Source organism: Anabrus simplex, unplaced genomic scaffold (genome assembly GCF_040414725.1).
Source record: "Anabrus simplex isolate iqAnaSimp1 unplaced genomic scaffold, ASM4041472v1 ctg00000125.1, whole genome shotgun sequence".
Classification (NCBI taxonomy): Eukaryota; Metazoa; Arthropoda; class Insecta; order Orthoptera; family Tettigoniidae; genus Anabrus; species Anabrus simplex.
Genome location: NW_027130074.1, coordinates 520974 through 536987, shown reverse-complemented (window position 1 = coordinate 536987; position 16014 = coordinate 520974). Strand labels below are relative to the sequence as shown.

Below are 16014 nucleotides of genomic sequence, written 5' to 3'. Positions count from 1 at the left end.
CTCGTTTGCTTGATTTTATCTTCTCTGATATCAAATTTAAATGCGTTTTTAACTATCTTGATGATGTCGTTATATATTCGAAAACCTTTGAAGAACATGTGACCCATGTTCGGGAAGTTCTTGAGCGCTTGAGGAAAGCTGGTCTCACCATTAAGCTATCTACGGTAGCCTTTGCCCAACCGAGTATGTCCTTTCTTGGACACGTTGTCTCTTCAAATGGAGTTTTCATTGACCTATCCAGGACACAGGCCATTCGTGAGTTCCAGCCTCCTAAAGATGTCAAAGGCATTGCCCGTTTTGTGGGAATGGTTAACTTTTTCAGGAAATTTATTCCCAATTTCGCTGAGGTAGCTGCTCCCCTCAATCATTTAAGGCGGAAAGATGTGTTTCTGGGGTCCTCTTCAACAAGAAGCTTTTGAGAAATTGAAACTTGCTCTGTCGAACGTCCCTGTTTTGGCCATACCTGATTTTTATAAACGCTTTATTGTTCAGACCGACGCATCTGGAAAGGCTATTGCTGGTGTACTCATGCAAGAGTACGAGGATGGACGCAGACCTGTTGCATATGCCTCCCGTGTCCTAACTGATATTGAGAGTAAATACTCTGTTTACGAGTTGGAGTGCCTTGCAGTCCTGTTTGCCCTCGAAAAGTTTCGGCCATTTGTTGAACATGTAAATTTTGACCTGGAGACAGATAATCAGGCTTTGTCGTGGGTTTTGAACCGGCCCAAAAGAACTGGGAGGATCACTCGACGGGCACTTAGGATTTCTGCCTTTAATTTTCAAGTTAATCATATCAGAGGTACTGATAATGTCATCGCCGATAGTCTAAGCAGAATGTTTGATGGGGAACCTTGTCCTAAGGAAAAATCTGATGTTGTAAATTTTGATGAAAGTAATGTCGTTGGAGTTAGTGCCATCCTTACTAATCTACCTTTACTTTACCATGAATTTGAAGATCATCAGAAATCTGACCCTGAATTAAGTGAGATCATCGACAAAATTAATAATGGAACTCTAGTGAAGCCTTACTCTCTTGTCAAAGGTGTTCTGTGTTGTAAGGGTCGAGGAGACCATAGTTTCAAAATTGTTGTGCCCAAGGTGCTAATACCGATTATCTTCAAGTATTATCACTACTGTCCAATTGGAGGTCATTTAGGTATGTTGAAGACAAGGCACAAAATTAGGCAGTTTTTCATTTGGAAAAGGATGGACTGTGACATCAGAAACATGATTAAGTCATGTAAAATTTGTGCCATCAGTAAACCTAGTTTGAACAACCGTGTAGGTTTGTTATCATCCTCACAAGCCTCTCGCCCGATGGAGCGACTATTCATCGACTACGTGGGACCAATGGTTCGATCTTCTCAGGGGAACACTCATATCTTTGTGTGTGTCGATGCGTTCTCACGGTTCACTTGGATCTTTCCTACTAGGTCTACCACTTCTCGGACTACTATTAACTGTCTAAATTATATATTTGCTCCTTTCGGCCCTCCCAAGTTCCTTGTTTCTGATAATGCCAGTGCTTTCACTAGTCATCAGTTTAAAGGGTACCTTTTCGAGTTGTGTATCTCACATGTCACAACCACTCCTTATTATCCAAACCCATCTTATGCTGAAAGAGTAAATAGAAATTTGAAGTTTGCGTTGATAGCCTATCATCACAATAATCAATCTAAGTGCGACTCCTGTTTGCATTGGTTAGCCCATGCTTTCAACTCTGCGATCCATGAGTCTCATGGAAAAACGCTCATGTCCCTTATGTTTTCTTACATTCCATATTCCCCAATGTCAAATGTGCTTGCTATTGATGATCTTTTGCCTGATCTCTCTAAGCCACATGGTGTTCGGAAGGTTTGGGACGAAGCAAAGAAAAACCTGTCCGTGTATTATGAGAAAGCCAAGATAAGGTACAATTTGGGTAGGAAATCAACTAGAGTGAAGGTTGGCGATACAGTCTTCATTAAATGTTATCCCATCAGTAAAGCTGTTAATAAATTTTCTGCCAAGCTGGCGCCTAGGTATCAAGGTCCTTGCACCGTATTGTTTCTGTCCCCGGTATCTATGTTAGTGAGTGACCCGGTTGCTAAAAGAATTAGGCGTGTCCATGTGTCTCAAATTAAACCTGGTTGATGTACAGTACTGTTCTACTGTTTCCCTTCCTTTGGGTTTCTGTTTTGTCAAGCACCTGGGGTGCTGGAATCAACATACAACAGAGAACCTGCATTTCAGTGAGCTAATTAAACCGTTAACACGTTACTGTTTATTGTAAGTGTACTTGTCAGGTTCATTTAGGTACATGTTTCTGTGACTTTTGAACCTAAGTTTGTTATGTTTCTATTTGTTCTGGGACTGCCGATGTTTCAGAGGTGAACGTGGTGGTTTGGTGGTCACATGTCTGTTTCTTGGGGTTTGTTACCAATAAGTTTCCTGAGCTGTACACCTAATGTCTTACCTTTTCTGGGTTTAAATTTTTATTTATCATGTCAAATCTGCCTTGGCTGTGAGTAGGATTTGATAATGAATTCTTCGAGTCTGCCTTTCGTCATCCTTGCTGCTCATACTGTGGTATAGCAAAAATGTTATGACCGTGTCCTGTTGATATGTATTTATCCTCCTGTGCAGGGTATGTATTTGGTAGCCTTCTGAACTATTGGTTGCTCGTTTTAATTTGGTCACCTTAGGTGATTGTTCTAAAATATATTTTAAAAAAATTGGTTGAGTTTTAACTATCTGGTGGTTGATTTAATCATGGAATATTTTGTTCATATCCTAGACTTGTTTCTGGTGTTGGTGATGTTATCATTATTTATCTCTTTGAAATTAGGTTTAATATCTTATTCTGTATCTTATTTGTGGGCTACTATCGATTGTCAATAATAACTGTCCCTGAGTGCCATTTGTTTAAGCTTCGAAGATTAACACAGTTACTTACCGCTGATCAGTTTCTGCAATCCTTTTGTTTTGGTGAAATCCTTTGGGGTGGTCTGTTAACCTGTGTCGGAGTTGGTAGACTGTTTGCTTCGTGCATGGATCTTGGATCTTTATGGTTTTTCCATCTGTAGCTATTGGTTTCAGTCCCTCTTCATTTCTAGTGCTGCGTTGCCCTTTGATAATTATTCTGAGAACTGACAGTAGTACCTCTATTCTTAGTAATCTCAATTTATTCCTTACTTGGCTTATGGTTTTCCTTTGGTTGAATATATTATCCCATTGTTTTGAAATTTTGTCCTGTTTTAAAACTACTCTTCCTCTATGGGTGATATTAGGTTGTCCTTTATGATGTTCATGGATCTTGTGGTATTTTATTCCACGCATTACTATTATCGCCACACTACTGAAATATTTTCTTGAATTTACTATCTTCTTGTTGATCTTATCGTTCTGTGCGAGTTGTGGAGTGTATGTTGGGGTGTTGACAGTACCATCTTCCATCTATTGATATTATGTTGAGTAGAGAAGTCAATACATGGACTTGAAGCCTGAGAAGTTATCTTCTTTTACCTTTGTGCTTGGTTTCCTAGTCCTGAATTTGGTGGTGGTGTGGTTTTGCACCATGAATTGGTTAAGATGCTGTGTGGCATGTGGTGGTAGAGGGACCCTGTTATATTGTCTCTTAGTGCTGGTTACCATTGCTCCTGTAAGGATTCTGTGAGTCAATATTAGTTGTGTTATTGCACTCTGGTGGGTGTTTAAGCACCTTTGATTGAACCATTGTGTCTTTGTGAAGATGGAAATTAATTAGGCAGTTTGTGCCTGCAACTCGTATGGTATGTTATGGACTTGGTGAGTGAAAATTGTAATTACCCGCAAAACCTATTGCCCTGATGTCATCCTTATTTCCACTTATAATATTGTAAAGTTCAATTTTGTTAATCCTACCTTCTATGGTTATTTTTCCTTTGGTTAATTTGCTAACATTAGTAGTTATTGTTGATTTGTCTGCTTACCGTTCTGCATTCTGGATTGTTGAGCGTGTTATTGCTTACCTATGTGCTATCACCTTTTGGAGTCATCCTGCCTATTAATTTGATGATCCCTTAGTGGAATTTATCCTTTCTTCTGCATGTTGTCTAGTAAATTATTATCACCAACATCGTTGCCTACTATGTACACTGACTGACAGTGACAATGCAACACCAAGGAGGAGTGGTTCGAAAGGGATGAAAGTTGGGGAAAAAACAGAGACGGCACGGATGAATAATTGATGTTTATTTCAAACCGATATGCAGGTTACACAATGCGCACGGCATCGACTCAGTAGGATGTAGGACCACCGCGAGCGGCGATGCACGCAGAAACACGTCGAGGTACAGAGTCAATAAGAGTGCGGATGGTGTCCTGAGGGATGGTTCTCCATTCTCTGTCAACCATTTGCCACAGTTGGTCGTCCGTACGAGGCTGGGGCAGAGTTTGCAAACGGCGTCCAATGAGATCCCACACGTGTTCGATTGGTGAGAGATCCAGGGAGTACGCTGGCCACGGAAGCATCTGTACACCTCGTAGAGCCTGTTGGGAGATGCGAGCAGTGTGTGGGCGGGCATTATCCTGCTGAAACAGAGCATTGGGCAGCCCCTGAAGGTACGGGAGTGCCACCGGCCGCAGCACATGCTGCACGTAGCGGTGGGCATTTAACGTGCCTTGAATACGCACTAGAGGTGATGTGGAATCATAGGCAATAGCGCCCCAAACCATGATGCCGCGTTGTCTAGCGGTAGGGCGCTCCATAGTTACTGCCGTATTTGACCTTTCTCCACGCCGACGCCACACTCGTCTGCGGTGACTATCACTGACAGAACAGAAGCGTGACTCATCGGAGAACACGACGTTCCGCCATTCCCTCATCCAAGTCGCTCTAGCCCGGCACCATGCCAGGCGTGCACATCTATGCTGTGGAGTCAATGGTAGTCTTCTGAGCGGACGCCGGGAGTGCAGGCCTCCTTCAACCAATCGACGCGAAATTGTTCTGGTCGATATTGGAACAGCCAGGGTGTCTTGCACATGCTGAAGAATGGCGGTTGACGTGGCGTGCGGGGCTGCCACCGCTTGGCGGCGGATGCGCCGATCCTCGCGTGCTGACGTCACTCGGGCTGCGGCTGGACCCCTCGCACGTGCCACATGTCCCTGCGCCAACCATCTTCGCCACAGGCGCTGCACCGTGGACACATCCCTATGGGTATCGGCTGCGATTTGACGAAGCGACCAACCTGCCCTTCTCAGCCCGATCACCATACCCCTCGTAAAGTCGTCTGTCTGCTGGAAATGCCTCCGTTGACGGCGGCCTGGCATTCTTAGCTATACACGTGTCCTGTGGCACACGACAACACGTTCTACAATGACTGTCGGCTGAGAAATCACGGTACGAAGTGGGCCATTCGCCAACGCCGTGTCCCATTTATCGTTCGCTACGTGCGCAGCACAGCGGCGCATTTCACATCATGAGCATACCTCAGTGACGTCAGTCTACCCTGCAATTGGCATAAAGTTCTGACCACTCCTTCTTGGTGTTGCATTTGCTCTGTCAGTCAGTGTATATATAATATTTCCACTCTCCTGTTGGTGGGGAAGTGGTCCTGTTTGCTCATGGGCAGCAGTGTGTATCTACGGATATAACCTATTTTTAAATAACCGTGTAGTGGCGAGGTTCTTTGGGCTATCAGTTATGTGCGATGTTGGGTTATTGCCCATCACGTCCCCAGTAGTCATCTAATTGAGGTATCTCATTACCTTTTCTGTTTTAATTGAGTGTACTATTGTGGAAGGTGTTCCAGTTTTTCCTCTTCCAATGTGGGTTGGTTATGTGACTCCGTGTTATGTCCTCCTGAAGCCTTATCCATCAATTCTTGAATGGTACTTACCTCTGTGCTAGTTTGTTCCTTGCTTAGTGTACCCCCGCGGAATGACTGTTGCGCTCCCTACACAGAGGTCTCCAACTCATTCTACCCAGGGTTTCCTTTGCTTGGAAAGGCAGTTATGGCTTCACAATGTTTATGCTCTGGTCGGTAGTTGCTCTGCTTGATGTGTCCTTCTGGGTTATGCGGGGTCAATTACTTATGATTTAAAATCTGCCATTCTTTATGGTCTAATTAGTTATTTGGGTTGAATTATGGTGGGTTCTTAAAAATTAATGAACCAGTGGCTCACTGTTCTGTAGATCTCAGTCTGTTTTTTTAAAAGGGGGTTCTTACTCATCTTATCCGTCTGTGGGTGTTTAAGTAAAGCTGTGTTTTGGAGATTGTATCTTGGTATATTGCTGGTTTTGGGGATTTTTCTTATAGTGGTAAGGGTTCTCCGGTGGAGCACGTGAATTGATTATTCTCGCTGTGGCTCCCTGTATAGGTAGGGAACCTTAGTGGACGTTACATCCATTATTCTCATTCACCTCCAACGTTTAAATTTAGTGTATTGAACCATTTGGTACATTGAGGTAAGTACTGTAAGCTTGACATTTATGTTCCACCTTTGGAGTAGGGTGGGTTAAAATTACCTTTGCCTGTGTCTATCTATTATGTGTAGTAATCTTGTGATCTTTGGGTGCTGGTAGATTATTTGGTTCGTACCTACTTTAGTTAAACCTAATTTGTTTCCTTGTGTAATATAGTTTGGTGGGTCAATTGGTACGATTTAGTCTTGAGTCCGCCTTCTACTAAGTTAAGCTATGTGTGATTTATTATTGATTTTTTTAATTTTCTTTACTGTATGTATCACCGGACTTGTTTCTCTCCTTGTGATTTTTCCTTTTCTTTTGCTTACATGTTTGACTATTATGTCAAAAGGAAATGGGCGAGATAGTGCATTTCTTGGTAACCTAGAGAATATTTATTCTCTAAACTGTAATTATGAACTTAATCTTAATTTTCTTTAAACGGGTGAATAGTAATATGTAACTGGCTTAACTAGAGGCGCACCGCCTAGAGTGCGAAAATTCAATTAAATCTAATGGGTATGAACGTTAGGTAAATGGAACCCTGTTTGAGGGAAGCGTGATTTGTTTACTAAACTCTTGCCACCACAAACTTGAACTGAAGTGAGGATTGTGACATTAAAATGACTCAAGGTCGGCGTGTTATTGTTATGCATACATGAAGTCGTCATTTGTGGTCTCTATCTAATGTGGACATGATTTGAAATTTAGCTTACTTCTTGACCACTAAACTGAACTGGCAGCTATTTCAGTGAATACACTAGGCTTCGGGGGGGGGGGGGGGAGGGCTGTTACGGTGTAACGCAATTTACCCTACCCTGAGAACCTATTTTGAACTGGCAACATCGCCGTAAAAAAACTTAATTATTCTATACGACTAAGCGTATGGTTTCCCTCGTATACTAAGTGTTTTAGTGATACTTATTGAACATTATTTATATGCCTTATTGTGGACTAATGACAACGTCAATACATTCTCGCATTTCTGTATGGTGCGGACTGTTTCATTCCTCGTCTAATATGTGCTGCTATCTTCCGTCAATCACCCACAATAGAGTTCCCCTCCCCGCGCGCTCTTCTACCTATCGGAGCGCGGCTACTGCCCGAGGGAGCAAACCTCGCCATTTTGTACTATAACAATTCGTTGCTGCGAGTCATGGCGTGCAGTTGCGTTAATGGGATTCTCAAGATGTTGGCGTCATGTTGGAGAATAGACCCCGGCTGAGGGACTTGAGATATGGGTTTGAAACCCGTTTTACTTCATCTTCTGCATCGCCCTATTAGTAAATGGTTTTAACTAATTCTGACCTGGGAAACCAAACTCTTCAGTAAGCGTCTGTAAGTATGTGAGGATATAACTCATCTTCGCTGAGCGTCTGCTTCACCCAAGTAAGTGGTTCATCATTTGGCCAGTTATATCCTGTGATTATGAAACTGCGAGGAAATTCATGTGATCCGTGTTTTGAAATTAACTATTTCATGGTGGAAGTTCGTGAAATTAATTTTTTTGGAAACTACATACCGGACGGTCGTTTGGTTATTTCTACTAAAATATCAAGCTTATAGGCATGTAAAGACTATGAAAATAAGGAGATTTTACTTATTAACCATCATTTTCACCCGTTAATTAATCATGTAAATTCAAATTGTGTCGCGGCACTCTGTTGCCTTTATTCTGTGCGAGGTTTTGCAGTAGCATATAATTCTTGTTTCCTTGTTCTTTTTAAGGAAATCATGCTTCTATTTTTCCGGTATTTTATGTTTAGTGAATTTCTAGTTTTTTTTGGGTTTCTCGCCTTCGTTGTGCCTTGTACCTTATTGTGGGACGCGGCGTGTTTTTTGGGTTGTCATGGCAACGCTTTTCTTTTTGGGCGTGATTGTTGATTGTTGCCGGTAGGTTTTGCGTGTTGGTTGTGTGACTTAAGATTACTGATGTATTTTCGACTGAAGTGAAAGATTTCCCTATCCTCGCTTGGTCTCTTCTTGTTTTCCTCCTGTTTTCCTGTGTGATTATCGCTCGTGGATTGGATTTTTGTCCTCGCAGTTTATTAATTGGGCTAGAGTTTTATGTTTCTGCGAACCCTCATATTCTTAACTATTTCAATTAAACTGATCAAATGAGTGGGTTTTCCCAAGGTTTAAGCTTTAGTTTTAATTTCATTTTATTTACGTTAACAAACGGGCCCGTGTACACTTTCTGTAGTCAATTTAAGTTTTTATTCGTATAATTGTCTGTAATAGTAAGGTTATCAATCCGAACCTTTTCTTGTAATGAATTTGGTGTTATAAATTAGAGCCATTTCTTTTTAGTTAATGATTTCCATCAGTGTTATTACCTGATAGGCCTGCGTTTTCAGTCTGTGTTATTCTCTATTTTTCACTGTTTATTTTCAAACGAAACCATTTTTATTCTCTCAGATGAGACGATGTTAGTTTTGGTTAAATGATAAGTTTTCATTCCTTGATTAAAGTTTTTGAAAAGTTAATCAAGAGTTTTCTTTCATTATCTAAGTGGTTCAACGCCAAAACAAGGGATCTAGCCTTTTTTTCCTCTGGGTGATTTTATGGGCCGCATGGTAAGTACTTGATTGGTGTAATTTTCCTATCTTGTTTCTGACTTTCATTTTGCTTTTGGTAACTGTCTATTTCACACCGATTCATAGGCTGTACCGACCGGTGTTTGTTTGCTAACCGCTAGTGTGGTGACTTAACTGCGCTGGTGGCTTACATTATTCATTTTATATTATTTTCATCCCTGCGTTATAAAAGGCATCGGAGGAGGGAAGGCACCTAGGGAGAGACGATAGGGAGAAGAAGGGAGTGGGTCAGACGATGAGGAGGCCGTCTATGTGTCGGATGGAGACGTAAAGCCTCAATCAGACCTTACGATAACGCAGGTGTGCAACTAAGTAGAGATGTGTTTTAGGTAAAGGAAGAGGAGGTGTGATCATAGTTATTTGTCCATCGGATGGAGACGTAAATCTACCAAGATAGGGTCGGAATGGGGAACTGGCGGGATGATGTCGGGAAGGGCATATTGCCGTAAAACTAGGGCCTTGTAAGAATAGAACCCTCCAAGATGACATAATGGAGGTGGCGTCTATTATTTAAAATTTCGCACCTCACCCTTGTCAAAAGCACGTGGTGTGTCCGCGCCCAACACCTTCCAAAAGCACGTGGTGTGAGGCTAAGTCCCATCAAGATGACAGTTGTGAGGTTAGGGTCCTTCACTTATTCAAAATTCTGCGCCTCATACTTGCCAAAAGCAAGTGGTGTGTGGCTAAGTCCTAGCAGGATGGCGAAGGGAAGGGCATCTAGCCTTAAAACTAAGGCACTGTAATGTTAGACCCCTCCAAGATGTTGTCGGGAAGGGGAATCTGGCAAGATGGCGTCTGAAGTGCATCTGGCCTTAAAAATCGGGCCCTGTAAGTTTAGGCCCCTCGAAGATGGTGTCGGGGAAGGTAGATCTAGCAAGAGGACCTGTGTAGCGTCTGTGTGGTTAGCCTTGCACTCATGCCACAGCACGCGGTCGTGTTAACAGCTGTCAATCAAAAAAGCACGTGGTGTGTGGCTATGTCCCGTCAAGGTGACAGCTGTGAGGTTAGAGTCCTTCTCTTTTTCAAAATTCCGCGCCACATACCTGCTAAAAGCAGGTGGTGTGTGGCTAAGTCCCGTCAGGATAACAGCTGTGAGGTTAGGATCGTTCTACTTTTCAAAATATCCCACATCTCCCTTGCCAAAAGCACGCGGTGTTTGGCTAAGTCCCGTCTAGATGAGAGCTGTGAGGTGGGAGTGCTTCTCTTTTTTAAAATTCCGCACCTCACCCTTGTCGATAGCACGTGGTGTGCTTCTAAGTCCCGTCAAGACGACAGCAGTGAGGTTAGGGTCACACACTTATTCAAATTCCGCTCCTCACACCTGTCAAAAGAACATGGGGTGAGGTTAGAAGCTCTCAAGATGACGTTTGTAAGGTTAGGGTCACTAACTTAATCAAATCCCGCGCCAAAACACAAGCACGTGTTCAAAAGTGATTTTAGGACCCGTCAAGATGACAGCTGTCGAAACACGAGCACGTGGCCTTGTTTGTAAACAATAATTCGTGGCTGTGTCGTCATGGGGGTCAATGACCTTGGGAGGGGACAATGACCTCGTGAGAAAATGCTGACGTAGCTCCCATTGTTTTAGAACCGTGTTGCTCTACTACTGTCAAGCGCATTCATATGGAAAACTTCGAACCAAATGATAGGCCTAATAGCGTTGTGTGCATCAATAATTAGATACCAAATTTATGTTAGGAAGATTTTATAAGCATGGAAGGTGGTGATCAAATTCGAGTGCCACACAACTTCCGAAGTTAAAACTATTGATGCATATTCTGCCTTTATCCCTTTCAGCCAACGTAGCTTACTAGAACGATAAGTAACTCAGTCCCTAAGAGATCGAGGAAATCGTGACCAAGAGTTATGATTGAGAGACGAAAATGATTTTAAGTGATGGTGCAAGAATGATGTAAGATTTAAGTAATAGTTCTCAGTGTTTTAGAGCGGAGGTGCGTAAACCAAACATAACCCCATTTCTCGTGAGTGAGAATGTGGACTACGTTTTTTTATAAATTACAAGATGATGTGCAATCAATTCCGTTAAGTTTTCGGTGACTAGTGGGCTTGCGTTCGGGGGATAGTGGGTTTGAGCCCCATTGTCGGCAGCTCTGAAGTCTGATTTCCGTGGTTTAACATTTGAAATTAGGCAAATGCTGTTGCTATACCCCAACAGAAACCACGTTCTTTTCCATCCTTTATCGCCATAAAAAGTATCCGCCCATAATTAATATATTTTTCTCAGTTACCTGCCTGCAGAAGTTAATTTCTTTTTCAGTAGCGTATCCTGGATGAGTCTGCACTCTGATGTGATTTTTTAAACTATATTCCCTCAATTCCAATGTATCATACAGAACGCAACTTACGTCTGGGCAAGAACGGCCTGAAGCCCAATACCCTCGCGCCGAAGCCTAATCGTCTCTTGGATGAAATTATATTGCCTTAGAAGGTATTTCTGGAGATCGTGATAATCAAGAGACCTCTCTGGTGATACTTTAGAACTGTGACTTTGAGTTCTTGGGTTGGGTTCATTTTTCACGATTGGAGTGTGCGTTTACTGCGAGTTGCACAACATTTATTATCGTACGCATGTGTTCTGTAATTCAATTCATTAATTTCCTCCCAACTGCTGAGACAAGGGTTCTATTCATTTCCTTTTCTTACATTTCTTCCGCTAAAATGTCTGAAAGAAATCATCAGTCCCCACCGTTAGAGGAAGATGATTTATGGATCATCATAAACGAAATGTTGATATTTAGTGTGGGCGATAGTGATCTTAGTGAAGGCAATTCTGCCGCAGGGGAATTCGTGACAGGAATGTACATGGAATAAGTACTGCAGCCTGGAATGTACAGAGTTCGGGCCCAGCTAATGCGAAAATTTTGCAGTAAAGAGATAACACGTGATCGATTCTTGTTCAAGTAGCGATCATGACAGTGACGGTGACGATAATACTGATAACAGTCCAATCAGTGTAACTTCTTCGTCAACCTGGACCTAAAAAGGACAAGGAAGGCCCCACTTTGACCCAAAATTCCATCATGATACAAAAAGGTCGAGAGTTTAGGGAAAGCAAAACCGAGCGAAATATTTGATTTTTTTCATCACGAATTATGCCAGAACATACAAAAGGTACCCAGAAGAAAATCGCATATAAAACTCAGTTTAGTAGGAAAAAACGAAGGGGTAGAAGTCAAGACCGTGTCCGTACAAATAGGGACGAAATAAAGATTCTTATGGGCATATTGTTGCCACGAGGGATTGTACAGAAAACTAAATAAGGACATTACATTTCTTGCAATTGCTGGTTGACTACCAACTCCTATTTCCTATGAGCGGGTGAAACGGAAGTCATTTTATCTTGCCAGGCTGAGTGGCTCAGACGGTTGAGGCGCTGGCCGGCCTCAGACCCCAGCTTGGCATGTTCGAACCTGGCTCAGTCCGGTGGTATTTCAAGGTGCACGAATACATCAGCTCCGTATCAGTAGATTTACTGGCACGGAATATAAGTTCTTGACTAAATTCCAGCACCTCAGCGTCTACGAAAAGCACAAAATTAGTTAGTGAAACGTAAAGCCATTATTAATATTATTAGATATTCCTCCACATCTTTTCACATTTATCTGACAATGAGGCGTATAATGAACAAATTCCTCCCAAAGTATAAAAGATAGAGCCAGTACATGACCCCGTGGTATCAAAATTTTTGGAAGCTTTTACCACTGATGGCATCGTCTCAGTTGATGAGAACTCCTTGTTACGGAAAGGGTGCCTAGGATGGAAAGTTTACATACCAAGAAAACGATCGCGTTCCAGAATCGAATCACACGAATTATGTGAAACCGAGGAGGGTATGTTACACGATCTGCTTCCGTGTGTATCATAATGAACAGCTGTAAAGGAAAAAACACAGTGAAGACTACAAATACTGTACATATTACCTATATTTTAGTGTAATGTAATCAGTTGGTGACAATTAAAAATTGTAGGTATATAAAACGGGTACCTCGGAAGCTCTAACCAACATAACAGTTCGTTTCGTATCATTTATTCCACTTAAATGTTTAAGTACATGGAAACCTTGTAAATCTAAAATTCACATGCAGAGAAATTTTTTCAGGAGATTTTCAGTAAACAGCATAAAATATGTACGTACACGTTACTGTATAAACGAAAACAAGAGCTTTGTCATTGGGAAGAAACGAACTCCGTATCACAGTATGAAAGCACTTAGTACGTTCGTCCACAAAGGATTCAAAAATTAAAACAGTACAGTTTCTCACCAATTACATTCAATATAATGAAGTAAACATTTCCTAGTGGTCCTTCTATTGTTCATTTTAGTCTAAGATTGCTTTAATACTGTAAGTACCGGTTCACTTCCAGGTGGGGAGAGCTTTCCCTGATTGAAGAAAATGTTTAACTACTAGCTCAAAAAAATGATTTTAGGACCCGTCAAGATGACAGCTGTCAAAACACGAGCACGTGGCCTTGTTTGTAAACAATAATTCGTGGCCGTGACGACGTGAGCACGTGACCGTGACGTCATGGGGGTCAATGACCTTGCAAGGGGACAATGACCTCGTGAGACAATTCCGACGTAGCTCCCATTTTAGAACCCGTGTTGCTCTATTACTGTCAAATGCATTCATACGGAAAACTTCGAACCAAATGGTAGGCCTAATAGCGTCGTGGCTGCAGGATTTGCCACCGACACTGCAGCAGGCCACAGAGTCGGTCTAACAGATCTCATGTGGACTCATACCGTTGTGTGCATTAATAATTTGACACCAAATTTATGTTGGGAAGATTTTATACCCATGGAAGATGGTGATCCAATTCGAGTGCCACACAACTTCCGAAGTTAAAACTATTGATGCCTATTCTAGCTTTATCCCTTTCAGCCAACGTAGTTTTCTAGAACGATAAGTAACTCAGACCCTAAGAGATCCAGGAAATCGTGACCAACGTTGTGACTTCTCGCCCGTGTGAGTCCACATGTGAAATCTTAAATGGACTTCCTAGCTGCACGACTTCCCAAGGACATTAGAGCGATGTGACTTCTCTCCTGTGTGAGTCCGCATGTGACGTGTCAGATGGACTTTGAAGCTGAAGGATTTACCATAGATATTGCAGCAATATGGCTTCTCGCCTGTGTGAGTGCGCATGTGATATCTTAAATGGATTTTCTGGCTGAAGGATTTGCGACAGACATGGTAGCATTATGGCTTATCGCCCGTTTGAGTCTGCATTTGACAATTCAGGTCGACTTTGAGGCTGAAGGATTTACCTCACATATTGCAACAATATGGCTTCCCGCCTATGTGAGTCCGCATGTGATCTCTGAAATAGATTTTCTGGCTGAAGGATTTGCCACAGACATTGCAGGATTGTGGCTTATCGCCCGTGGGATTCCGCATGTGACGATTCAGATTAACTTTGGGGCTGAACGATTTACTACAGAGATTACACCAGTGTGGCTTCTCGCCTGTGTGAGTCCGCATGTGGAGTCTTAAATGGACTTTTTAGATGAAGGATTTGACACGGACATTACAGCAATGCGGCTTCTCGTCCGTGTGAGTCCGCATGTGAATTATTAAACGGACTTTCGGGCTGGAGGATTCGCCATAGGCACAGCATCATTGTGGCTAACACCCGTGTGATTGCGCATGTGGTGATTCACATTGATTTTGAGGCTGAAGGATTTTCCACAGATATTGCAAGAAAATTGCTTCTCGCCTGTGTGAGTCCGCATGTGATCGCTTAAATTGTTTTTCATGCTGAAAGATTTACCACAGAGTTTGCAGGAAAATGACTTCTCGCCTGTGTGAGTCCGCATGTGATAACTTAAATGGTTTTTCTGTCTGAAGACTTTGCCACAGACATTGCAACAATGCGGCTTCTCACCTGTGTGAATGCGCATATGATCTCTCAAATAGATTTTCTGGCTGAAGGATTTGCAACAGACATTGCAACAATGCGGCTTCTCACCTGTGTGAATGCACATATGATCTCTCAAATAGATTTTCTGGCTGAAGGATTTGCCACAGACATTGCAACAATGCGGCTTCTCACCTGTGTGAATGCGCATATGATCTCTCAAATAGATTTTCTGGCTGAAAGATTTACCACAGACATCGCAGCGATGCGGCTTTTGGCCCATGTGAGTCCGCATATGACATGTCAGGGTACCTTTGAGGCTAAAGGATTTACTACAGACATTGCACAAGTGTGGCTTCTCGCCTGTGTGAGTTCGCATGTGATCTCCTAAATGGTTTTTCTGGATGAAGAATTTGCCACAGACATTGCACCAATGCGGCTTTTGGCCCGTGTGAATCCGCATGTGACGTGTCAGAGTACCTTTGAGGCTGTACGATTTACTACAGACATTGCACAAGTGTGGCTTCTCGCCTGTGTGAGTCCGCATGTGATCTCCTAAATGGTATTTCTGGCTGAAGGATTTACCACAGACATCGCAGCAATGCGGCTTTTGGCCCGTGTGATTCCGCATGTGACGCGTCAGAACACATTTGAGGCTGTACGATTTACTACAGACATTGCAAAAGTGTGGCTTCTCGCCTGTGTGAGTCCGCATGTGGAGTATTAAATGGACTTCCTCTCTGAAGGATTTGTCACAGACATTGCACCAATGTTTATTATCGCGCGTGTGTGTCCGCATGTGACGATTCAGATTGACTTTGTGGCTGAAGAATTCTCCACAGATATTGCACCTGAAATAAGTTCCTCCGTTATCCGGAGGTTGATGATCTGCGCAGCTCACCTCTTGTTTCGACCTACAGTGAAAAGATGAAAACGATGTTAAGAATTATATAACAGTCAACTCCGCTACAACTCTCACACTAAGGAAAAGCTACTGAACATTCCACTCACTGACATCACATGTTACTCATGAACATCACATTCCTGAGAGTAAACATCATGTGAGGTCAAATTCAGGGTGTAATAAATTTGAAAATCTGTCACTTGTTA

General features: G+C 42.5%; 1 protein-coding gene across 1 annotated transcript in view; it reads right to left on the bottom strand.

The window, feature by feature from the left end:
* LOC137503446 (zinc finger protein OZF-like) overlaps positions 1-16014 on the bottom strand; it is a gene marked incomplete at its 3' end in the record, with an annotated part of 113055 nt that overhangs the window by 45064 nt on the left and 51977 nt on the right. The window contains exon 5 of the mRNA XM_068231032.1: positions 15100-15818. Coding sequence (XP_068087133.1) covers positions 15100-15818 — 719 coding nt within the window. The remainder of the gene's footprint in view (positions 1-15099; positions 15819-16014) is intronic.